Genomic DNA, 26110 nt, shown 5'->3' with positions numbered 1-26110 from the left:
AAGTGGGAAATGTTCTTGAGTTTCTGTTTTCTCTTTATTTGAAATGATAATGTAGGTTCAGTCCAAATATTTAAAGAAAGATAATGGGAGAATAAATCTGAAATAGAGGAGTTCCCGTCCTGGCTCAGTGGTTAACAAATCCGACTAGGAACTATGAGGTTTCGGGATCGATCCTGGGCCTCGCTCGCTCAGTGGTTTAAGGATCCGGAGTTGCTGTGAGCTGTGGTGTAGGTTGCAGACGAGGCTTGGATCCCAAGTTGCTGTGGCTGTGGCGTAGGCCAGCGGCAACAGCTCTGATTAGACCCCTAGCCTGGGAACCTCCATGTGTTGCGAGTGCGGCCCTAAAAAGACCAAAAAAAAAAAAAAAATATGAAATAGAAATCAATATATTGTATTTTAACATGAGCAAAAGAATTTACATGTGGTATTCATTTATTTTTAGGATTCAAACAGAAAGAAATGACTATGGTAGTGAAACTGACTTATATGGACTTGTATCTAACATTTTGGAAGAACAAGATAAATCACAGCCATATTTTGCTGAGGGGTTAGTATATTATATAAGCTATATAGTGTATAGTAAACTTAAATTTCCAGGAGTTCCCGTCGTGGCTCAGCAGTAACAAACCCGACTAGTATCCATGAGGACGCTGGCCTCGATCCTTGGCCTCACTCAGTGGGTTAAAGGATCCGGCATTGCCATGAGCTGTGGTGTAGGCAGGCAGCTACAGCTCCAATTCAACCCCTTAGCCTGGGAACTTCCATATGTCACTTCCATACCCTATTTATTATCTTTCACTTTTACTTAATAGAGGGTCATCTGACAGTAGACATCTTAATTCAAATGCTTATTTCTTGGAGACTTGATTCTGCTGAGGTGCTTGCCATACAATTAAAAGTTTAATATGCTATTAAGAACCTTCAGGAGTTCCCACTGCAGCTCAGCTGCAGCGTAGATCACAGTTGTGGCTGGGATTCAGTCCTTAGCCTGGGAACTTCCATATGCTTCAGGTGTGGCCAAAAAAGAAGCTTCATTTGGAAACTTACATTATTCAGAGTTGTTTCCCTTGAGTTAGTGAGCTAAAAATTTGACTTAAAGAGTTTACATTAAAAAAAAAAAAAAAAAAGACAGGAGTTCCCATGTGGCTGAGCAGGTTAGGGATCTGGCATTGTCACTGCAGTGGCTTGTGTCACTGTAGTGGTGTGAGTTCAGTCCCTGATCTGGGAATTTCCACAGGTGTGGCCAAAATAAATAAATAAATAAAAGTACAAATTCGAAGAAGTTTTATATTTATATCTCCAAAAATAAAATGATCATTACTGCTCTGCAGTTATATGTATGGATTTCATTCATAGTAAAAAATTTTTAAATACACGTTGTTTTATTTGGGTGTGAAAGCCATGTTACCCAAATACCCTATTTCATAAATACGGGAATATGTAGTACACATCTAACCAATGAAAATGTTCTCTTTTTTTTCTTTTAAAATGTTTTAATTTCAGTAATGTTTTAGCAAAGCACATCTTTTTTCACAAAAAAATTGTGGTCAACAACACTTTCATATTATATAACTTAAAGGAAAAGCTTATTTGGTTTTTACTTACTATAAATAAATAATTCATGTAAAACCATGTGTCACCAGCCCCAGGCCTTAGTTAATGTCTCTTGGGAAAGTATAGTGAAGACATATTAAGATTAAGATATACATATTTATGTAACATATATCACATTTCAAGTGATAGAGAATTATTTGGGTGTGATGGTAGCTTATAAGGCAAAATTAAAAAGGATTAGAGAATGGTTAGGTGGGGAAATAGAAATGTTTTTGAAAACCTTTCCTACTTTCACCACTAAGGAAATAAAGCTTTTAAAAAACCTAATTTATTTTAAACTAAATATATTTACTTGTTCTAGGACCTGCTCCTCCAATTTAAAGTCAGTTTGGCCAATGAACACAAGCAGATTTGCAGATCACCATGACCTCTTAACAGAAACCAAAAGGCCAATAGATACAGCCATCTCTCAGCAAGCTTATTACAGTGGTGAATCTGTGTCAGCAGTGGAAAAGCAGTACCTGCTCACTAGTAATCTCATACCACAACAAAAAATAGATGAACTTTATCATGGATTTACTGGTTTAGACCTTGAAGAACAATGGATGTACTCCTCACGAAGTGATCATTCTAATTGCTATAATATTCAGACAAACGATACAGCTAAGACAACATTTCAAGAATATCCATTTATCAAAAACTGTTTTACACCACAAACTGGTCTGTCTGACATCATGAAAGAATCAGGAGTTGATAGTTACTCTTATGGAAGAGAGAAGATATGTGCTAAAGGTCTTGAAGCACCATTACAGCAAAAGAGGGCAGAGATGTTTCTTTCCCAATTTAATAGATACAGCGAAAATGCAGATTATTGTAGATACTCCGAATATGCTCATCCTAATAAGGCTAAGCTGAATAAGTGTTCAAATTTTAGTGTTCAGGAGAGTAAAAAGTTAGCCAGTAACACAGCTGAAACACCAGCTGTAGAAGCAGACACCTACACAAAGTTATTTCAGGTTAAACCAACAAATCAGAAAAAAATAGAGGAGGCAATACCTGACCAGCAGAATTTCACATTTCCAAAAACTACACCACATCTCGCAGAAAAACAGTTTGCAAAGGAAGCAGCATTTACTGCTGATTTCAGCTTAAAATCAGAATATGGGTTAAAACCTCACACTGCTTGTCCAGCTAATAATGATTTTGCTAATGTCACAGAAAAGCAACAGTTTACTAAACCTGACCCCCCAAATTCTGAGTATTTTAAGTCAGTGAATTTACTAGCAAACTCAGCAACATCTTCGGGAGGTATCAACTTAAACAGACCAACTTGGATGAATGTCCAAACAAAAAATAACACTCCTATTCCTTATCGAAATCAAGGTAACTTGATAAAATTAAATAGTCATTTAAGTGCAGCTTCGAAAGGTTCTAACCATTCTTCAGATTTCTCCCAACTCTCATCTACAAATTTAACCCCAAATAGCAATTTATTTCAGAAGTATTGCCAAGAAAACCCTTCAGCATTTTCTAGTTTTGATTTGGGTTACAATGGTGCAGAAAGAATTCAATCTGCCAATCACATGGAAGGACTGACAAAGACTGCAGAAGAAAATCTCTTTGAATCCGTTACTGATAAAAAGATAAGGCAGCCAAATGGATTTTGTGATAACTATTCAGCTCAGCAGTATGGGATCATTGAAAATATAAACAAACATAATTTTCAAGCTAAGCCCCAGAGTGGACATTATGATCCTGACGAAGGTCCAAAGCATTTAGATGGCTTATCTCAAAGTACATATCAAGATCTGTTGGAGTCACAAGGTCATTTTAATAGCCACAGACAAGGAAGTGGAGACAACAATATTAATGGCCGTATGAATCGTACGCAGGCGTCATGCTTTTCTAATAATTATATGATGGGAGATTTAAGGCATAATCAGAGTTTTCAACAACTTGGTTCAAATGGGTTTCCCCTAAGATCCACCCACCCATTTGGCCATTCACTTGTTCCACTGTTGGATTCCTATGATTTGTTTTCTTATGATGACTTAAGCCACTTATACCCTTATTTTAATGAAATGATGTATGGTGATAATTCCTTTTCTGGTTTCGTGCCAACTTTTGGATTTCAAAGACCAATTAAAACTCGTAGTGGACCAGCCAGTGAACTTCATATTCGTCTGGAAGAGTGCTATGAACAATGGAGAGCATTAGAAAAGGAGAGAAAAAAGGTAAAACAAAGCTATTCATTTGGGTATAACTTAGTATGTCCCCTTTGTCTATCTTCATTTTGTTTACCTTAGCATAGTTTAAGAAAGAGTAGTTGCCTTATTTTTAAGCTAAATTCTTCAGTAATATGTGTAGTATTTGTTAAGTCTGTGACTATAAAGAATTAGGTGACTAAAAAACCTTGGAATTTTTGCAGTTCCCTGGTGACTTGGTTAAGGATCTGGTTTTGTCATTGCTGTGGCTTGTGTCACTGCTATGGAGTGGGTTAGATCCCTGGCCTGGGAACTTCTGCATGCCGTGAGCACAGCTGAAAAAAAAAAAGGCTTAGAGTTAAAAAAAAAATTGTTATTTTAAAGTTTATTTTGGCTGTGTGGTAGAATTTTTCCTTAATGGATTAAAAGTTTATTTCTTTGAATTTTTTAAGTATTAAATTGTTGCAGTGTTCAGGTACTTTATGCATTATTACAGTAAAATATCGTGGTACCGTGATCTGTATTTGTTGTCTTTTGACACCAAAACAGAATTTTTATTTAAAGGAGTTATTTTCAGTTTACTTCTTAGGCCTATGATTCATAATTAAATCATATTTAGAAAATTAACATCTAAAAGTTATATAATTCTTTTACAGACTGAATTGGCCCTTGCCAAGAATTATCCAGGGAAAAAAGTATCCAGTACTAACAATACTCCAATTCCAAGGCTGACCTCCAACCCATCTAGAGTTGATCGCTTAATTGTGGATGAACTTCGAGAACAAGCCAGAGTAAGCTGTAAAAATATCCAATAGCAGATTTTTTTGGTTTTGCTTTTTAGGCCCACACCTGCAGCATATGGAAGTTCCCAGGCTAGGGGTCAAATCAGAGCTACAGCTATTAGCCTGCACCACAGCCACAGTAATGCAAGATCCGAACCACGTCTGCAACCTACACGAAGCTCAAGGCAATGCCAGATCCTTAACAATTGTTTGATAAAATTTTAAAATACTTCAGCAAGTTAGAGTTCTGGAGGATATTTAAATCACCTTTATATGTGGAGTTTCCTGATGACCCAGACAGTTAAAGATCTGGTGTTGTCACTAAAGTGGCTTGGGTCACTGCTGTAGTGCAGCTTCATTCCCTGGCCCTGGAATTTTCATGTGCCACGGGCATAGCCCCAAAAAAAAAAAAAAAAATCACTTCTATGTGTAGCTCCCTGAAATATTCTTTTCAATGTTTGGTTCTAGACTGTGATTTTGGGAAAGGGAAAATAGCCCTACTCAGTCATTTAAAAAGTAGGTCTAGGAGTTCCCGTCATGGCACAGTGGTTAATGAATCTGACTAGGAACCATGAGGTTGCGGGTTTGATCCCTGGCCTTGCTCAGTGGGTTAAGGATCCGGCGTTGCCGTGAGCTGTGGTGTAGGGCACAGATGGGTTTGGATCCCAAGTTGCTATGGCTCTGGTGTAGGCAGGCAGCTGTAGCTCCGATTGGACTCCTAGCCTCGGAACCTCCATGTGCCTCTAAAAAGCAAAAACAAAAACAACAACAAAAAAAAGTAGGTCTAATAATCTAAGTGGCCCTCTAATGGAGCTAATCCTCAAAGAAATATTTTTAAAGCAAAAATCATTTTGAATATTATATATAATACTATATATAATATTATATATAAAGTCCTATTTTAATTTTTATTTTTTTTGTCCTTTTGCCATTTCTTGGGCTGCTCCCGCGGCATATGGAGGTTCCCAGGCTAGGGGTCTAATGGGAGCTGTAGCCACTAGCCTACGCCAGAACCACAGCAACGCGGGATCTGAGCTGCGTCTGCAATCTACACCACAGCTCACAGCAATGCCAGATCCTTAACCCACTGAGCAAGGGCAGGGATCGAACCTGCAACTTCATGGTTCCTAGTCGGATTCGTTAACCACTGAGCCATGACGAGAACTCCTGTAAAGTCCTATTTTATGTATAGGACATCTGTTTTATAGCTTCATGAGATGCATTAACACAAGGTGATAAATTAACAAGGAATTACCAATTTTCATTTTCTTAACCTAGTACTCTCTTAGTCAATAAACATTAAGGTATATCCAGCAATGTATTAAATGAGAATAACCTGAAGTATTTAGGTATGTATAATTTTATATATTACTTCAAATCAAATGTCATAAAGAATCTTGATGTTAAGAATCATTATTCTGGGGGCTCCTGTTGTGACTCAACAGGTTACAAACCTGACTAGCAACTGTGAAGATACAGGTTTGATCCCTGGCCTTGTTCAGTGGGTTAAGGATCTAGCATTGCTGTGAGCTGTTGTGTAGGTCACAGACGTGCCTCCAATCCGGCGTTTCTGTGACTGTGGTGTAGGCTGGTGGCTGCAGCACTGATTTGACCCCAGCCTGGAAACTTACATATGCCATAGGCTCAGCCCTTAAAAAAAGCAAAAAGCAAAAAAAAAAGAATCACTATTCCAGATATTCCCTTGTGGTGCAGCAGGTTAAGAATCCAGCATTGCCACAGCTGTGGCATAGGTCACAACTCTGACCCAGGTTGGATCCCTGACCTGGGAGTTTCCACATGCCACGGGCACAGCCAGTTAAAAAAACAACCAAAAAAACCCCAAGAATGTTTATTCCTATTATCTCCTTTGTAATTTCAGAATTTTCTAAGCAACTTTAATAGAGTAGGGTGAAGGTTTTTATTTTTTGGCTTTCCTCCCTTAGAAACTTAGAGTTTTCCAAATAAATTTTGATGAAGATTCCTAGGAAAAAACATGAAGTGGAACAGGTTGCTTCTGTGACTGAATAAAAACCATTTTAGGAATTAGAAAAATTAACACAACCGAGTCTTTATTTTGTTGCACATCAGTTTCTTATTTGTACCATGCGCCTTTCAAATACAGAATAAGGAGTTCACTGGTGGTACAACAAGTTAAGGATCCAGTATTATCTCTGCTATGGCTCAGGTCCCTGCTGTGGCACAGGTTCAATCCCTGGCCTGGGAATTCCTGCATGCCTTGGGCAAAGCCAAAAATAAAATAAAATAAAATACAGATATGAACTACTTCAGTGAAAAGATTGATTTTACCTGGCTTTAAGCCTGGGTCAGCTGAAATTTTTAATCAAACTTGTAAACCTATACAATGGAATTTATCAGTGGTATAGTCAGATACTGACATTGATTATAGCCAAATGTTAAAAAAAACTTGTCTTTTATTTTTTTTGTAAAAGTGTTCCAAGTTAATATTGCTTTTTCTCAGTAATATATTTCTAGGCAATATAGCAAAGGATTGCTAACTGTGAATATTAAGAAATATCCTTTTTCTGGAGTTCCCGTTGTGGCTCAGTGGTTAACGAATCTGACTAGGAACCATGAGGTTGCGGGTTCAATCCCTGGCCTTGTTCAGTGGGTTAAGGTTCCGGCGTTGCTGTGAGCTGTGGTGTAGGTTGCAGACGCAGCTTTGATCCTGAGTTGCTGTGGCTCTGGTGTAGGCTGGTGGCTACAGCTCCGATTAGACCCCTAGCCTGGGAACCTCCATGTGCCGAGGGAGCAGCCCAAGAAATGGCAAAAAGACAAAAAGGCAAAAAAAAAAAAAAGAAGAAGAAAGAAATAAATATCCTTTTTCTACCCATAGGCTTCACAGTAATTTTTTTTTCCTGTTTTTTTGGGCTGCACCCACATCGTATAAAAGTTACCAGGCTAGGGGTCGAATTGGAGCCCTAGCTGCTGGCCTACACCACAGTCACAGCCACATGGGATCTGAGCCATGTCTGTGACCTATACCACAGCTCACGGCAATGCTGGATCCTTAACCCACTGATCGAGGTCAGGGATTGAACCTGAGTCCTCATGAATAGTAGTTAGGTTCCTTACCACTGAGCCACAGCGGGAACTCTCAGGCTTCACACTAATTTAGAAGGTTATATTTATAACTGTTATAGTAATTTTGCTTATATTTAGCAATATTAGATCAATTAATACACAAAAGGCAAAAATATTTTTGCATGTACTACTTTCTAGTTTGCTGGTTTTGTAGAATTCTGAAATCTTTTAAAAGTTTACTAAAAATCCCGTGTATAAATTTTTTACACTTATTTATTCAAAATCATTGTCTTATTTTAAAAATGTATAATTTGTAGTTAACTGGAGTTTTTTTCTATGGTATTTTGTTTCTTTTGTTGTTTTATTTTCCCTTCAAGAATCTGGTTGGTTGTACAGCTAGGAGGGAAATTTATTTATTTATTTATTTATTTATTTATTGTCTTTTTTGCCATTTCTTGGGCCGCTCTCACGGCATATGGAGTTCCAAGGCTAGGGGTCCAATCAGAGCTGTAGCCGCCGGCCTACACCCGAGCCACAGCAACGCAGGATCCGAGCTGCATCTGCAACCTACACCACAGCTCACAGCAATGCTGGATCGTTAACCCACTGAACAAGGCCAGGGATCGAACCTGCAACCTCATGGTTCCTAGTCGGATTCGTTAACCACTGTGCCACGACGGGAACTCCAGGACGGAAATATTTAATACCTGTACACTTGTATTTTCTCCATGGGCTTGAACTGACATAGACTTAAATTTGATAGGAGTGTGAGATTAGAGGCATTCATTCAGGTGCGATTAGCTTATTGAGAGGTATTTTTGTACTCTTCCCAGTCACTGAATACCAAGTTCTTATGTGAATTTTAAATCATTTAGCTCCCAAAGGCAATTACTGTAACTGATGTTCAAATCTTACTCAAAAAAGTTCTCTTTCCTTACACCTTCCAAGTTTAGAATTTGAAACAAGTTAGGCATATACAACTATAAGACGTACTCCCCTTAACTAATCCAATATAAACAGTGCCCTTTTTCAAGCTTTATTAACCAGAAGATTGTGACTTCCTAATTTTTCTTAGCAATTTTGACAGTTATAGAATTTATTTTTTATTATTCCAGCATAAATTTAGGAGTTCCCATCATGGCTCAGTGGAAACAGTCTGACTAGCATCCATGAGGACTCAGGTTCGATACCTGGCCTCGCTCAGTGGGTTAAGCATCTGGCGTTGCCATGAGCTGTGGTGTAGGTCGAAGATGTGGCTTGGATCCTGTGTTGCTGTGGCTGTGGTGTAGGCCAGGGGCTACAGCTCTAATTTGACCCCTAGCCTAGGAACCTCTACATGCTGCAGGTGCAGCCCTAAAAATATTAAAAAAAAAAAAAATTTAACTCAGTACTTTCTGGATTATGGACCCCTCAAACTACTGCTATCCAGTACTATTTCTGATTTCCAAAAGGAAAACACTGGAGGGCCCAGAAAGGACTTGCTGAAGTCCAAGATTAATCATTCTTGAGCTTCTCCCTTTTAGCTCAATTTTTTTTCTTTAGAATACAATTACTCCTTATAATGCTCTATTTGCAGGCCGTTCTCTTACTTGCCAAAAACAGTGTTGGATCTTAAATTTACACTTAATAACATGGAAATATTTGAATGTTTGATTCTTTCATTGTTGCTTATACTTCCTAGTAAGGATTACCCTTAAAGCTTTTAGAATTAACATATGCAAGTAGGTACAAAAGACTGACTTTCCATCTTTGTTTCTCCTAGCACAGTGACAGGACACAGTAAGCATTCAGTTATTTATTGAATGAATATTATTGCTTTCATCTCTATTCTGCTTCATTGAAGATTTGTTTTTACTTAAGTTAATGATGGTAATGTGGTTACATGCCTCATCAAAATTTAAAATGTTTCCCTCAGGTTGTGACTTTACTAGGCAAAATGGAACGTCTTCGAAGCTCTCCCCTCCATGCCAATATCTCTACAGCTCTTGATAGACACTTGGAGTCCATTCACATCGTACAGTCACGTAGAAAGGATGAAATTGTTAATGCTTCAAATCGACAAAGGCAAGGAGTTCCTAGATGCCAAGATGACAGAGGTACACATATTAATGTGTATTCTTTTGATAGGACACTGAGATAACTTGAATGTTAATAAAATCAAATTTTCTAAAATACGTTATAAATGAACTTATTTACAAAACAGACTCACAGACATAGAAAATAGACTTATGGTTATCAAAGGGGAAGAGGGATGGGGGAGCAATAAATTAGTCTGGGGATTAGCAGATACCAACTACTATATATAAAATAGATAAACAACAAGGTCCTACTGTATAGCACAGGGAACTGCATTCAATATCCTATAATAAACCGTAATGGAAAAGAATATATACATATTTATATACACACATATCTATAACTGAATCACTTTGCTGTACACTAGAAACTGACAAAACATAAACTAATTACGCTTCATAAAAAATTTTTTAATAAAATCAGATTCTGAGGTTGAATGGTTGGATTTCTAATATTTACATCATCTAAAGAATGAATTGTTAAATCATGCCCACATAATTTACTCCAAAATTACTTTGATCTATTTTGCTAATTTTACCCATTTAATTATAATAACTGTGTTGAAGTCTATGTTTTATCCAAAGCAGTCATGGTCATACTGGTCAGAAATAAATACAAGTATCAACACTTTTATATATTAAGTCAAGTACTTTGGTTAACTCAGTCCATAGGCAACGCCAGATCCTTTAACTTACAGCAAACCTGAGCTACTGCAGTCAGATTCTTAAGCCACTGCATCACATAGCAGGAAATCCAGTAACCATCCTTCTTTCATAAAAACAATGTTTGGAATTCCTGTCGTGGCTCAATGGTTAACGAATCCGACTAGGAACCATGAAGTTGCGGGTTCGATCCCTGGCCTTGCTCAGTGGGTTAAGGATCCAGTGTTGCCGTGAGCTGTGGTGTAGGTTGCAGACGCAGCTCGGATCCTGCGTTGCTGTGGCTCTGGTGTAGGCCGGCGGCTACAGCTCTGATTGGACCCCTAGCCTGGGAACCTCCATATGCCATGGGAGCAGCCCAAGAAATGGCAAAAAGACAAAAAACAAAAACAAACAAACAAACAAACAAAAAAACCCACAATGTTTAATCATTTAGTAGTACAGCACTGGATTTTGTGAGAGTTATAGGGTACTTAAATGATATCTAATTTGAACTGACCCCCAATTTTTCTTTTACAGATGTTTTTGCCCTTGCTTCAGCAATTAAAGAGATGTGTGTGGCTACTCGGAAAGCACGCACGACCCTATGGTGTGCACTGCAGATGACCTTGCCCAAAACAGCCAGTACAGCTGGCCAAACAGATGCGGAAAAGGCTTTACAAGATATAGTGAACTGTGAAGATAAAGTCCATGAAAGCCTAAATAGTAGCAATTCAATCAACCAGAGAAGTGAAGCAAACAAACGTTAAGGAAATGCCAGCAGAAAGAAGAATAAAAAGCTGATAAGTAAATGTATCAAGACATGCTAAAAAATTTTAATGAACTTGTCAAACTTGAAAATTTTAGTACATTAACTTTCCTTCAGATTTAAAGTTAATACCTTAATGAAGTCTAACTTCTATTTAAAAATCCTCTGTTTGGAATGAATCAGACAGTTTAAAGTGAACTCAAAGGTAAAGTTGACTACTCTAGGAGTTCCAGGTAGTCAGAGATAACAAGTTTAAGTAAATTAAATATTTCCTAACAGCTAATATATTGCTGAAACCCATTCTGCAGTGCAGGTAAATGCAAATGTGAAATTATTCTAGAAGATAAGTTTCATTTAGGTCTGCCTTAGTAAGTATAATTCCAAATAATGAATCGAAGCAACTGTAACCCAATTATGGCTACAGTCTAGTAACCAAGACAAGTTTTGATTGTGATATAAAAGTGTTTTCCTTACAAAACTGGATAATACCTAGGGAACAAAGGAAAATAAGAATGAACCCAATATTCATGTAAAAATTTAATATTTAAAATACTACCATATTTATAAATTTGAAATCTTAGTGCCTACGTATATGGAGGGAAATGCATCTGATTCTCCTAAATTAGTGATAAAAGTGCCAGGGTAAAAACCATGCAAGTTACTGAATATAAAACCTGTTCAAATCATTTGTGTATATTCTTTAAAATTTAATTATACTATCAATTATTAAATATTTCCAGTTTTAAAGTATTTTAATTGAATCAAAACAAAACATTTCCTTTATCTGGATCTTTTAGACTTGATACACAGTAACTAAAATAATGACTATTGTTTTAATACCCTTAGTTTACTGCCTTTTATGAGGGTATCACGAAGTTCTAAAATATATTTTTTTAAGGTTAATCTTTAACTAGTTTAGTTTGCAATTCGTTAGTGTATATTTTGTGTAGTTGTGTTCATTAGTTTGTTTCTATATTTTCTTAAAAGGGCTCTTGAAAGCTTGGCTTTTTCTGTTTCTCATCACTTAAATATCTTTGTATGGAACCCGAGTAATTTATTCATTAATATGAAATGTTGGCATTATGTGACTCAGAAGACCTTGGGTTTTAACATTTCTAGCATGAGTTAAACTATAATATAATGTACTGATGAAATTTAATTGAACTATCTTTGACTAGAAACACTAATGTTTCAGATGTTGGTGTTTTTCCTAGTTTTAGAAATCCTGGTATTAAAAAAAAGGAGTGTAATCACACCACATAATTTTTCTTTAGATGATGTGCGGAAGAAACTGATTGAGAATGCAGGAATAACTGTAGGGAGAAACATTTTGATCACTGAAGTGCCTTAGAACTATCCAAATGAATTACATTAAGGGTAGTCAAATAAAATAGATCATCCCACCACAGTCACTGCATAGAAAGTGGTTAAGTTTGATATAAGACATGTTGGATGTTACCAAAACAAATATTGTACTGAATTCAGTCTCTCAGGAAAAATAAATTACTTTGTTGAAAATATTTAGTTTCTTTTTTTTTTTTACATGTTGGTATTAGTTTCTAACCTTAAGAGTCACTCATATCAGAAAACCAAATTTCACTTAACTGATATGAACTGGTGCTAGGTTTTAAATTTTATTATTAACACATAAGTAATAATGTTGAGAGATAATAAAACAATGCCATTCACACATCCTTGAATCTAATCTGACCCTCTTCAAATATGAAATTTTTGTTCTGCCTTTATGCTAATCCAGGCAAACCAGAATAAAAGTTCTGGAGAACCTTTTACATGACAGTGGTCAGAAATGAAACAAACACAAAAATTCTTTGAAATTTTGCTTATCATGTCACCTTGTATAACTCTCAAATTAGTTGGTTGTCCTTTTTTATTGTGAACCTTCTAATGGATGGTTCTTATGTATTGTACTTCTGAATAACAACCTATGAAAATGTTATAAAATTTATATCAAATTTACAGTGAAATACAAAACTGATGCTCCCATCACTTCTAATCCAAAAGAATTTGGCATACTCAATTTTTTAAATAGAAAAAGTAATTTACATAAAGGTGGTTGAAAATTATATACCTTGAATTAAATCAGTTTCTTTCCCACTTGAATAATCTGGTATATTAAGTTTTAGAAGATTGGAATGGTTATGACTGAAATCTCAAACTTGGCCTAAAATGTTAATCATACTATAGAAAACGTGGTTGTTTAAAATTTGCCTTTTGCAGTATTGAATTTTAGACATGAACCTGAGTTAAGTGGATAACCTTACTCAAAGCCTAATGAGCTGATCCTTTTTTTCTATTTAAACATTGGTTCAAGTGTACACTTAACTATAACCTATATGAGAGTCCCAGAAAAAAGAGTTGCCTACTATTAGGACAAATTGAAACCAGTACCCTTCAAGGGTCTATAGACATAATTTGACTCTGCTTCAAAGACCAAAATCCAGGTGAGAACAAACCAAAAATCTAAAATAAGGGTTATTAAAACAGGCTTGCTCTCATATGCTAGTTATAGCCACAGCCTATTGCCACTGACACATATAAAACTAAAACTACAACAGTACTTCAGACTTCAAAGCCAGTTTACTGGCTGATCTCCTAATATCCAACCTAACAGAAAGGAAAACTGAGGCAGAAAATTTACTCCAGGAAGATGCTCTACTAGCAGAAAAGATTATTGGACTAATCAAAACATAAGTAAAATTCAACACATTCCTATCCACACAGAATTCCCTTCCAGCTGGAAGGCATCAGAACAAATCAGAAGACAGTGATTTAAATAGTTTATTTTCTAAAAAGGTGGTTATTTTTAAAAACTTTTGCAATGCCACGGTTCTAGGAGTGTAGAAAAGTGACACATCTTCTCCTTCACCATGCTTTTTACCTTCTGCAAAAAGGTAAAAATTTTTGTTAATCTCATAGGTAATGGTATAAAACAGAGGTCAGCAAACATTATCTCCAAAGAGCCAGGTAGTAAATATTTTAGGCTTTATAGGTCACATAAGGTCTCTGTCACATATTCTTTTACAACCCTTTAAAAATGTAAAGTCCATTGTTAGCTTGCACCATACCAAACAGACTAGGCCAAATTTGGTTGCCAACGCATTGCCCACCCCTGGTAAAAAGTAGCTACTCTGTCTTGTCAGAGAAATTGCTCTCTTCAGGCTTCTTGACAGTCTGCTGCCTGGAAGTAGAAAAAGGCCTATTTACAACCAAATGTGGCTTGTGACAAAAGTAGAAATGGAGAATTCCTGCTCACTTTGGACTCTCCCAAGCAGTTTTTTCCATTCACTCGCTCATTCAATAAATTTGTTGAGCACCTACTATGTACACCTTTAAATATCTTTGTGTTAGCAGAGATTTCCAGTGTTTCTTCCTTAAAAGGGTTTCTAAACCTGTAATTATCAGGTCTTTATACGCATATGTTTCAGGGCAGATCAGGATTAAAATCTCTACTAGCACTCAAGAGGATTCATGATTATAAAAATGAATCTAGCTAACAGTAATATCTTTAGTCAATACTGACACATCCTTCTTTAAAATCACAGCCTAGATAAGGAAAAAATATATAACTACCTCTATTTAAAAGACACTTTGTTTCCTACCATAGGCTGAAACTTTATTTAAAAAAAAAAAAAAAAAAAAAAAAAAAAACAAAAACCTCAAATGTAGGACATCCACTAAATAATTTCATCTTCCTTATTTGTTGCCATGTGACATAAAATCTGATCCAGGTAGGGCTCTTCCTTAGCTTCCTATTTCAGCCATAAAACAATACATTTAGGGGTGAACACTACTTCCAAAGCAATCAACACTCCTAGATTTCATCTCAGGGAGGGAGTGGTCATGATTCTGCTCCTTCAGGATAAAAACCTTCAGCTTTCTGAATATTCCTGTTTATCCAATGTGAGGGAAAACTTTTTTTTTTTTTTTTGTCTTTTTAGGGCCACACCCATGGCATATAGAAGTTCCCAGGCTAGGGGTCCAGTCGGAGCGACAGCGGCTGGCCTACGACAGAGACACAGCAATGCCAGACCTGAGCCCCATCTGCAACCTACACCACAGCTCACGGCAACACCGGATCCCCAACCCACTGAGCGAGGCCAGGGATCGAACCTGCCACCTCATGGTTCCTAGTTGGATTCATTTCCGCTGCGCCACAATGGGAATTCCCAGGGAAGACTTTTTAAAGTGGGCAAAAGGAGTACAGGGCTTCAGTGTTAAAATACAAAAGTTGCCCACATTCCAGATCTTTGGTACAGACATCAACTACAATAATCTGATTACCACACCACAGAGACATGGCACATTTTATAATTAGAAGTGTTTGTGACTTTCCTCTTCACCATGTAAACAAAAGGGGAGATGCCTTGGGAAACCACTTTGCGATGTTCTCTCATTTCTCTTAAATACACACGTGCACAACCAGTTCTCCCTTTGACCAAGTCCACGAGGAGAAAGAGTGGACCAAGGTTATCGCTTTCGCTCCCCTCTTTGTGTCCTTTTCTTCTCCTTTTCCTTGCGCTCCTGCTTGGCTAGTTTGTCCCTCTCCCTCTGCAGCTTGTCCTGCTCCTTCTTCCTTTGGGACTCATCCCGAAGCGAGTCCCGCTCCAGTTTTCGGGCATTGAGAACGTCTTCCACATTGGTGTTTCGGAAGAGAGCTAGAGGTGAGTTAAGGGATGACGGCTGAGGTCACACAGGTCTCAGCTACCGCTCTCTTTCCTCATTCTTGCTGTCGTCTCTCTACATGCAGAGTCTTGAATACTCTCTACCTATCTCTGGTCTTAAAAAAACTCTTATGTTTATCTTTTGTCTACCAGGAAATCCTAAAATTACCCTAACTAAAGTTTAAAACTAAACCTGAGAATAAAAATCCTAGAGTTCCTTGTGGCTCAGTGGGTTAAGAACCTGGCATAGACTCCCTCCATGAGGACACAGGTTCGATCCCTGGCCTTGCTCAGTGGGTTAAAGATCCCAGGTTGCCATGGCTGTGGCATAGGTCAGCAGCTGCAGCTGCAATTTGACCCCTACCCCGGGAACTTCCATATGCCACAGATGTGGCCATAAAAACATAAAATAAAAATAAGAGGAGTTCCCGTTGTGGCGCAGTGGTTAACGAATCCGACTAGGAACCATGAGCTTGCAGGTTCGATCCCTGGCCTTGCTCAGTGGGTTAAGGATCCGGCGTTGCCATGAGCTGTGGTGTGGGTTGCAGACACAGCTCGGATCCTGCGTTGCTGTGGCTGTGGTGTAGGCCGGTGGCTACAGCTCCGATTGGACCCCTAGCCTGGGAACCTCCATATGCCGCGGGAGCGGCCCAAGAAATGGCAAAAAGACAAAAAAAAAAAAAAAAAGACTCTCATTCAGACTTATCTAAATCTGAATATTAAATATTTTATGAAAATGAAATTTCATTCTAGAATAAGTATTCACTGGCAGAATACTGTTGGAGCATCTAGGCTAGTTTTAATGACTAGAAAATTAATGTAAATGGCAAAATTTTTATGTACTTGGCATTATTAAAATGCTCGAAAGAAATAATTAAGTTCTTTAACCTTACTAAACTTTTATCAATTTGCTTTTTTTTCCTAAACACTACAGCTTAAGTGAAAATCATGTACTAAAGAAATCTAACCAGTTATTAAAATACCTAGTGCAAAATTCTACCCTTCATTTCTTATGAATCAAAACCTGTTACTACCAGACAAGCTCCTCTTTACTCTTAAAACATAATTTTTTTCCTGCTTTAGTGCTTTAAAATAAATTGTCTCCCCACCATACTCATCACCTTCGGCATTACTGAAGCTTCTCAGTGATTCTCTTAGTAGGGACTTTCCTCAGCACAATTCAATCTGTCCACATTTTTAGCTTAAAGTACTCAGTGTTTGTATTCTCTTTCCAATAAACTATAAGGTCTTTGAGGACAAAGACCAACACTGCAATATTATTCTAATTTCTCCACAGCGCTGGGAAACCCAGTGCTATGTATGGGGACGAAGAGAGTCTTATTTTCCCCTAGAAATCCTTTCTCCAAACTAACCCCTTCACAGTTCACGTCACCATATTTTCCTCAGGGGAAAATTCTTGCTAACCTGACTCTTTAGGGCTGTCCTAGGACTGGGGCTCACAATGCCGGCCTGACGTGTTCTTGGCGGTAAAGGGAGTCCCCAGCAACAACAGTAAAATAAAAACGGACCCACGGGAAGATTCTGTGGAGAAACACATGGAAGTGGACACAAGAGAAGGATACATTTGTCAGAACCAAGGTTCATCGTGGAGGCACCTGAATCATCCTTCTCATCTGCTTCCGTGAGTGATGTTAAGGAAAGTCGGATGGAAAACAAAGGTTAGCACATCCCAACCCAACACCAGAAAAAGTGAATAAGCCGATGGGTAGGAAAAAGCACGCTGGATGGAAGGACTCTGTCAGGGATGTGATGGTAAACTCAGGAGAGTCATCTTTAGAAATCTCAACTTGGGGAAGATAGTTCAGAGCTCCTGTAAGATCTTTATCTGTCAGAGGCGGAAAAGAAACTTAAGCTGGTCTGAGTGGACTGCCACACTACCTGGGGACCAGGAGATGGCGAGATGACCTCTGAAACAGTGGTTCTCAGAGCTCCCTGGTGGCTCAGCAAGTTAAGGATCTGCCATTGTCAGAGCTGTGGTTCAGGTTGCTGCTGTGGCGCAGGTTCAGTCCCTGGCCTGGGAACCACTGCATGCCGCAGGCATGGAGAAAGGGAGGGAGGGAGGAAGGGGAAAAGAAAGGAAGAAAGGAAAAGAAGAAGGAAGGAAGGAAACAAACCAACAACAGTTCGAAAAGTATGGTTCCCCGAACTCCGAGAACGTGTGAGAAATGCACATTCTTGGGCCTACTCTGGATCTACTAAATCAGAACCTCAGGAGAACCACTGCTTATTTTTTTTTTTTTGCTATTTCTTGGGCCACTCCCGCGGCATATGGAGGTTCCCAGGCTAGGAGTTCAATCGGAGCTGTAGCTGCCAGCCTATGCCAGAGCCACAGCAACTCGGGATCCGAGCCACATCTGCAACCTACACCACAGCTCACGGCAACGCCGGATCGTTAACCCACTGAGCAAGGGCAGGGATCGAACCCGCAACCTCATGGTTCCTAGTCAGATTCGTTAACCACTGCGCCACGATGGGAACTCCCAGAACCACTGCTTAAAACGATCTTTTCTAATCCAAGAAATGAGATTTTATACTTGGACCCATAGCTCTGCCAAACCTAGCAAGAAAAATCAGAAGAGAAGTTGGCCCAAAAGAGCCTATGAATTCTGTCCTAACCTAGTGATCAGGCAGCTGGCATTTCTGGTATGACATCCACTCCATTCAAATAGGCTCAGTAAGCTAAGCGCTCCCTAAACAAAAGTCAGACTCTCAGGGAACCAGACCTGCTCCTACAAGCAACACCTTCTTAACACAGTCCCCACTCAAATTCCAGGTTTATTCTGGTACTGCTTTGGGGATTCAGTTTCAGTTTTTATTAACCATACGGTCACTGGAATATTAAAAAAAAAAAAAAAGATTCACATGAAAATGCTTAAATTTGGAACCCAAATTCAAATCTGGGATCTAGCCCTGGTTTTGCTATTAATTCTATGAAAGTCTCTAATTACCCACTTACCTCTTATTGCCTCAATTTCCTTATCAACTGTGAACAAATATAAACATGGATTGATTATACATAGAATACTGTACCTAGAAAAGTATTATAAAGAATCAGGGAGTTCCAGTTGTGGCATAGTGGAAATGACTAGTATCCATGAGGAGGCGGGTTTCATCCCTGGCCTCGCTCAGTGGGTTAAGGATCCCACTTAAGACGCTGCCGTGAGCTGTGGTGTAGGTTGCAGACTCAGCTCAGATCCTGAATTGCTGTGGCTGTGGTGAAGGCTGGCAGCTGTAGCTCCAGTTCGACCCCTAGCCTGGGAACCTCCACATGCCTCAGGTGCGGCCCTAAAAAAGACCAAAAAAAAGAATCATCATCGTAAATCAGCTAAACTTCGATCAAAAAAACGAAACAAAACAAAAACACAGCTATATCTTATTCTCTGAAAATACAATAAAAATGGTCCATTAGGCATTTTATTTGTTTTGCCCCAAAGTTTCTAGGGACATAATGATTGTGTCTTGAAAAATGTAAGTCTATTATCAACCATTCCAATATCATCCCTCACACATCATTCCTCATAGATCACTGCCACTTTAGGGGAGAAAATTAAGCTCCACGGGGGGACTGGCAACTTCCCAGAGCTCACTGCAAACTAGCAAACGCTTCTGTCTTGAGCCTCAGGGAATGGTGCCCAGGCTCCGGAAAGGATATTCCTCTTCGTCTGTCACGTCAGCATACTGGGCCAGGAGTGCGGCTTTCCTCTGCTTCTCCTCTTCTGACACCATCCTGGGCTTCACCACGATCTGCGCCTGCTTCTCAATGAGGGTGGCGATGGCCTGGACCTCATCTGGTGGGGGGCGGAAAGGAGGGACAACAAGGTTGTACGTGAGAGGAAACGCTCACCGAAGCACCAGCCCAGCCTGGTGGGGCCTGAAGTAAAGGCAATGGCTTCTGCTGACTCCTTAGAGCCCTGCGGTTCAAAGGAGGTGCCTCGGGGGCCAGCAAGAAAGGCAAGGAGGGTTTTAGGCCTCGTATCCATCTTCAATCAGAGCAGCCCTGCTTTTACTTGCTTTATGTACTGAAATTCTGCTGCTTTAAAAAAAAAAAAAAAAAAAGGGTGAAAAGCACATTAGAACTATAGAAAATCAAGTATCCAAACATGGAAGTTTCTTCCCCTTCAACCCAGAAACTAAAAGAAGGATTCTAGCATCAACTTTTTTTTTTTAATTTTTTGTCTTTTTAGGGCCACACCCACAGCATATGAAGGTTCCCAGGCTAGGAGTTGAATCAGAGCTGTAGCTGCTGGCCTGCGCCACAGCGACAGCAACACGGGATCCAAGCCACGTCTGCGACCCCATCCTCAACCCACTGAGAAAGGCCAAGGATTGAACCCAAGTCCTCACGGATGCTAGTCAGATTCATTCCTTCTGAGCCACGATGGGAACTCTCAGAATCTAGCATCAACTTAAGCTGGTCTCCTCCAGGTTGAAAATATGTCAGGTGCAATTCTTAGATTATTTTCAAATAAAATTATCTGTTAACTTTTCCATTCTCAAAGAAAGGAGGCAGTGGTGTCAAGGAGTAATTCTCATGCCTGGCTGCATATTAGAATAATCTAAGGGATCTTTTTTTTAAAAAATAGCAAATGCCTGAGGCCCTACCCCAAAAATGTTTATATAATTGGTCCATGGTGTGGCCCAGGCACTGGCACTTTTAAACATACATCAAGCAATTCTAGCGTACAGCCAAGACTGAAAATCAACTTGTAGATAACTTAGAATAAATTCTATTTAAATTTGGAATTATTCTTTGAGCTTCTGCAGCTGACTTGTCATCTTAATGGTGAGTATATTAATCCATTTCTCTTTCATGTTAAAGAGTGAAGGGTTTGGCTGAATAAAGCAAAAGACCAATCATAATTTGTGTTATGAAATGAGAATACGAAAAAGGTGGGAAAATATAGTTGACCCTATACCTGCCAAGCGACTCTACAAGGGGGAGTGGAAAGGGGAATGAAAAAGGCAAAAGCAAATAGTGCAATGAAGATAATCATGGTCAGCTGAAGTGGAAAAAAGTTTTAAAAAAAAAAGAAAAGAAAACCAACATCCAGCTAAAAAGTTACAGTAAGCTGCTGGCTGTTTACCACTTTAATTTATCTTACGGAAAAATAGGATCTAATGGAGAAAACTAAAAACTCTCCCTGACAGCTTCACAGTAGGTTTTTGGAGGTTAGACCTAAAAACCCACCTTCTTTTTTCACTTTAGTGGTAACATTCTGAGTTTCCGACCATCGTTCCACAATCTCCTTGCAGATGTTCAGGAGGGAATCTTCTTCCTGGTTGGAAAAGTAGATCAATTAATTTCCTGAGAGCCCTCAACCGGAACAAATTCTATGCAGAGGGCAGACCTCTCCCTGCTGGTGATGAGAAGAAAGGGTTTGGCAGCCATAGAATAGAGATTATGTTTCTGTTCTGAGGCTCCCAACACGGGAGTAATCCTGTGTGTGAGTCACAGCATCCACACCTGCTGGGCAAAAGGCACCCAGACCATCCTGCCAAGCTCCAGGGAAAAGGATTCCCACCGACTCAGGTCAGTCCTTCTCTTTCTATTGGAACATGTTTTTCCCTATTGGAATATAACCCCTTGAGGGCAGGGATTTCTGTCTGCTTTGTTCCCCAAGGTACCCCAATTACTTAGGGCAGTGCCCCGCAGAGAGTCATCCATCAATAAGAATTTGATGAATAAATCAATCAAACAATCTGTGCAAGTGCAATTAGAAGGAATAAAGAGAAGGATGATAGATGCTTCTGTTTACTATTATTTACCCCCAACTGTTACTTTAATCTTAGTATGCTTGAATCTTTTTTTTTTTTTTTTTTTGCTTTTTAGGGCCACATGATGGCATATGGAGGTTCCCAGGCTAGGGGTCTACACGACAGCTCACGGCAACGCTGGATCCTTAACCCACTGAGCAAGGCCAGGGATCGAACACACACCCTCATGGTTTGTAGATGCATTAACCACTGAGCCAGGAAGGGAACTCCCTCAGTGGAAAGTTTTTAAAAACTAACTTAAATTGTTTGCCTCCTACTCTTTTCCCCTACGACTCACAATGCAAGGGTTGAAGAAAAGAATTTATTCCGCTGTATTGAATTTCCACTGAATTTATGAGCTGCATCACAAGGCTGTGTTAAGGCTTTCCCATTTGTAAGTCAATCTCACCAGAGCAGCCTCTGGAACTAAAAGGGGGCTCTTGCCAGGAAGACCTGGGACAGCTGCACCCGTGTTATATTTCAACCATGTGACCAATCAATGAAATGCACTGTCACCAAGTAAGTGTAAGTGGGAGATGAAGGCAACAGAAATGATCAGGTTGTAAAGTGATGACCGATTAAACACAGTTTAAAGCACACATTTCTAAATTCTTGAATCTGCTCCTAAGACGCTAAATACCAAGTTTATCCCCTCTTTAAAACGCTGATGTCTCTTATCCTCCTCCCCCACTTACTCCCGTCAATGATTAATACATTTCTCAGTACAGAAAAGGATCAAGTACAATATTTCCTTCCGTTCTTCCTGGGCGTGAAAAGACCTCTGACTCCTAAACTTGCCTTTTTTTTTTTTTTTTTTTTTTTGTCTTTTTGCCATTTCTTGCGCCGCTCCCACAGCATATGGAGGTTCCCGGGCTAGGGGTCGAATCCGAGCTGTAGCCGCGGGCCTACGCCAGAGCCACAGCAACCCAGGATCCGAGCCGCGTCTGGGACCTACACCATAGCTCACGGCAACGCGGAATCCTTAACCCACTGGGCAAGGCCAGGGATCAAACCCGCAACCTCATGGTTCCCAGTCGGATTCGTTAACCACTGGAGCCACGACGGAAACTCCCAACTTACCTTTTTTGAACACCTACCTCCAAAATAGGAAACCGAGAGGGTACTTCCTGCAGGCTTTTGTCGGGAACACTGTCTCTTAAAGGGCATAGACATCCCAAAGCACTTAGTTCCCGCCTCTGAATATTGTCAACGAATGGGAATGAAACTGGTTGTTAAATGCTTATGATAAAACTCATTTAGACATTTCATCGCCTTTGGAAGATACTCACTCAGATTACCCACAGGCATCAGAGAGGGCCTTGTTCCCAGGAATAAGGGAAAGCCTTTCCTCTCCATGCACCTGCAACCTTCAGGCTCCCAAAACCGTGGATTAAGAGCAACCCCTTTCCCCCAAGGCCCAAAGCTCAGAAGAATATCCCTCTCCCAAGTGAGACCACTAATCCTCTGGGGCACGGGGTAGGGGAAAGGGGATACGAAGTACTGACAGGGGCCAGCAAGAGGCTAAAGGAATATGTCAGGGCTTCTTACCAGAAAAGCAGAGAGGATACCCTGCAGAGCGTCCAGCTTCTCTTCTTCCTCTTCCTCCTGCAGGACCCCCAGGATGTAGGCGCCGTAAATGGCTTGGTCCACTCCCAGCGCCTCCAACCGTCCGTCTAGCCAGGATCCAAAGCCACTGCCCCCTTCCTCGCTCTCCCCAGAGGCAGCAGCAGCCACTTCGCTGGGCGCCGCCATCTTGGGGCCAGGGTCCTGCCAGACCCCAGGGCGCCTACCGCAGTGCCTGACGGGCCGCGCCGCGGGCCCACTGCGCATGCCCCGACAGGAAATCCACGCCCACGTGCGCCGGGCGCGGAGGCTTGCTAACTTGTGCTGACCCGTTTGGGCATCTTGTACCTTTTAAATAGAGTGCCTTTTGGCTTATGCAGTGTCACGTGGTCTCTCAGGACTCCTGGCAGGTGAGTATTCTTAACAGACTCTTTTTTTACAGTTGGGGAAGTTCAGAGGGGTTCAGGAACTTGGCCAAAGTCTCGCGGCTAATAACTAAACACGAATGGAACTCAACTTCGATTCCGGCGCTTCAGCCCACCTCGCCAAGCCGCCCTTTCGCGCCACTCGTGGGACGCTCAGACATCCCCTCCCAAACAGCTTTCAAGAAAGAAGCAGCTGGCTGTGTCCGGAATATTCACTGTCGCTATCAACTGCTGCCACTTGCGCCTTTCTAAGCTCCTCCCCTAACGTGCTCCAGAAAACCTTCCCCGATCCCCTGCAATCTGTATTAGGGCCACTCCAGTGTTCTGCGGTTCTTTCTCTGCAGTTAGCATGCTGTGCTCATCGGGGTGCCAGACACTAGTAGGTACTCAGTAAATGAACTAGCAACCTCGGGTCATTTCTTTCACTCAGTTAGTCACTCAACACTCTTTTTTTTTTTTATCTTTTTTGGCCAGGCTGAGAATCAGATCCGAGCTGCAGCTGTAGCGCTGCACACTGGATCCTTTAACCCACTGTGCCTGGCCAGGGATAGAACCTATCTACGTCCTAGCGCAGCAGAAATGCTGCTGATCCCGGTGCACCACAGCGGGAAGTCCCACATGGAAATATCTTGAGCCTTCTTTACCCATTGCCAGACGTTATCCAAGAGCTTTTGAAGCATTATCTCTTGTTGGGGTTTTTTTGCTTTTTTTTGTTTTTGCTTTTTAGGGCCATACCCATGGCATATGGAGGTTCCCAGGCGAGGGGTCGAATCGGAGCTGTAGCTGCCGGCCTACACCACAGCCAGAACAACGTGGGATCTGAGCCGAGTCTGTTATCTACACTGCAGTTCATGGCAATGTCGGATCCTTAGCCGTCTGAGTGAGGACGGGGGTCGACCCCACGTCGGATCCTTAGCCGTCTGAGTGAGGACGGGGGTCGACCCCACGTCCTCATGGATGCTAGTCAGGTTCTTTAACCACTAAGCCACGACAGGGACTCAGAGAGTCATTATCTCTTCTAATCCTCCCAACAACCCTGTAAGGAGATGCTTTTATTGTCCACATAGTAAAGATAAGGTAAATGAGACACAGAGTCATAGAGGGAGTCTAACCAGGGGCAAGTGCTCCTGAGAGGCACGTGGAGCCTCAGGTAACTCTCCAAACACCTGGCTCTGGGCTGAAATGAATTACCCAAGAACCTGAGTTGGTTTCCCCTGAATTGTAGAAGAGGCTAGCAGGTCACTGGCCTGACTTTTTCATTCCCTAAATATCTATTAGATACCTACATCATAGCATTGCTTCTAAGCATTGAAATACAAAGAAGAGTGTCACAAAAATCTCTGCCTTCACAGGATCTTCAGTGAGAATAAACATCTTTAAACCAATAATGACAATATAGTGCAATAAGTGTTTCGATGTCTAGAGGAGATTGCAGTAGGATGCCTGGAAGAAGATTCAGTTCACATTGCTTAGGAATTTTCTTGTGCAGCATGTTAAGAATCTGGCGATGTCACTGCAATGGCTTGGGTCACTATGGTGGCCTGAGTTCAATCCCTGGCCAGAGAACTTCTGTCTCAGCCAAAAAAAAAAAAAAAAAAAAAAAAAAAGCACAACAACAACAACATTGCTTGTTGCATTGGATGGATTGGAGTTTGGAAACTGTAAAGATGGGAGATCTCCAAAGGCTTCCCTAGTCGAGGTGATGCTTGCACTTTTTTGAGGAACAGGTTCTATAGGCAAGCCTGGAAAGGGAAAAGGGCAGACCAGCAGGGAACTGTGTGGGGCCCTCCAGAGAATCATGAATGACTTGAGCAGCAGAGTTCAGATAGAAGCTACTCAGTGGGTAACAACCAAAGGAAAAGGAGGGTCTTATATACCTGGCAAAGGCCCTCTTGAGAAAATTCTCTTCCCTTATCATGGTTGGGATAATATAAATGGATGGACGTGGGAACACTGCAAACCTCAGTAGAAATACAGGATAGTGTGACTGTTAGCCCCATGGCTTCTGTGTGCTCACTGATATGGAATGTGACAGGAGTCAGAGGCCAGAGTCAGCTCCCAAAGCCTTGTCCCTATTTCAGGTCCCCAGATGTGTTTTCTATCCCCAGTGACTGTCCTGAAGGTGGGGCTTGTTAGTTACCAGACCTGGAAGCCATCATGGCTGAAGGATCATAGTTTGAGGTCACAGAGCTCCCACAACCAGAAAAGGAGAATAAAATTTTATGTTTTTTTTAACTTTTAATTTTGAAATAATTACAGACTCACAGGGAGTTGCAAAAGTAGTACATAGACATAGAGACCTGTGCACCTTCACCCAGTTTCTTCCAGTGGCAACATCTTACATAGCTGTAGTACAATATCAAAATCAGGAAATCGATACTGATGCAATGCGCAAAGGTGTTTTTGAAGACATCTGCAAGGTTCTCACCAAACTGAGTGAAGGCTCTATAGACCCTGCATTTAAAAAAAATCCTCTAGGGGCGTTCCCATCGTGGCGCAGTGGTTAACGAATCTGACTAGGAACCAGGAGGTTGCGGGTTCAGTCCCTGCCCTTGCTCAGCGGGTTAACGATCCGGCGTTGCCGTGAGCTGTGGTGTAGG

General features: G+C 40.5%; 3 protein-coding genes across 5 annotated transcripts in view; 2 read left to right on the top strand and 1 right to left on the bottom strand.

The window, feature by feature from the left end:
* MEIOC (meiosis specific with coiled-coil domain) lies at positions 351-10996 on the top strand. The gene is made up of 5 exons (XM_021066304.1): positions 351-547; positions 1916-3788; positions 4415-4549; positions 9498-9678; positions 10920-10996. The coding sequence occupies exons 1-5, from the start codon at positions 402-404 to the stop codon at positions 10994-10996; spliced, it is 2412 nt and encodes an 803-aa protein (XP_020921963.1). The 5' UTR covers positions 351-401.
* CCDC43 (coiled-coil domain containing 43) lies at positions 13847-23349 on the bottom strand. Of its 2 annotated transcripts, XM_003131348.4 has the most exons (5): positions 23071-23347; positions 20957-21044; positions 19421-19556; positions 17331-17389; positions 13847-15741 (listed from the first exon to the last, which is right to left on the bottom strand). In XM_003131348.4, exons 1-5 carry the CDS (start codon positions 23272-23274, stop codon positions 15554-15556), a joined length of 675 nt encoding a protein of 224 aa, XP_003131396.3. In that variant the 5' UTR covers positions 23275-23347; the 3' UTR covers positions 13847-15553. The 2 variants fall into 2 exon arrangements, with proteins under 2 accessions (XP_003131396.3, XP_005668812.2); XM_005668755.3 differs by lacking the exon at positions 17331-17389 and having other exon boundaries at positions 15518-15741; positions 23071-23349.
* DBF4B (DBF4 zinc finger B) overlaps positions 23362-26110 on the top strand; it is a 37999-nt gene continuing 35250 nt past the window's right edge. For both annotated transcript variants that reach the window (XM_021066860.1, XM_021066859.1), the window contains exon 1: positions 23362-23495. The gene's annotated coding sequence lies outside the window, so the exon portion shown is untranslated. The remainder of the gene's footprint in view (positions 23496-26110) is intronic.

Source organism: Sus scrofa, chromosome 12 (genome assembly GCF_000003025.6).
Source record: "Sus scrofa isolate TJ Tabasco breed Duroc chromosome 12, Sscrofa11.1, whole genome shotgun sequence".
In the NCBI taxonomy this organism is placed as follows: domain Eukaryota; kingdom Metazoa; phylum Chordata; class Mammalia; order Artiodactyla; family Suidae; genus Sus; species Sus scrofa.
The sequence above is the reverse complement of the archived record's forward strand: the minus strand, read 5'-3'. Positions and strand labels throughout refer to the sequence as shown.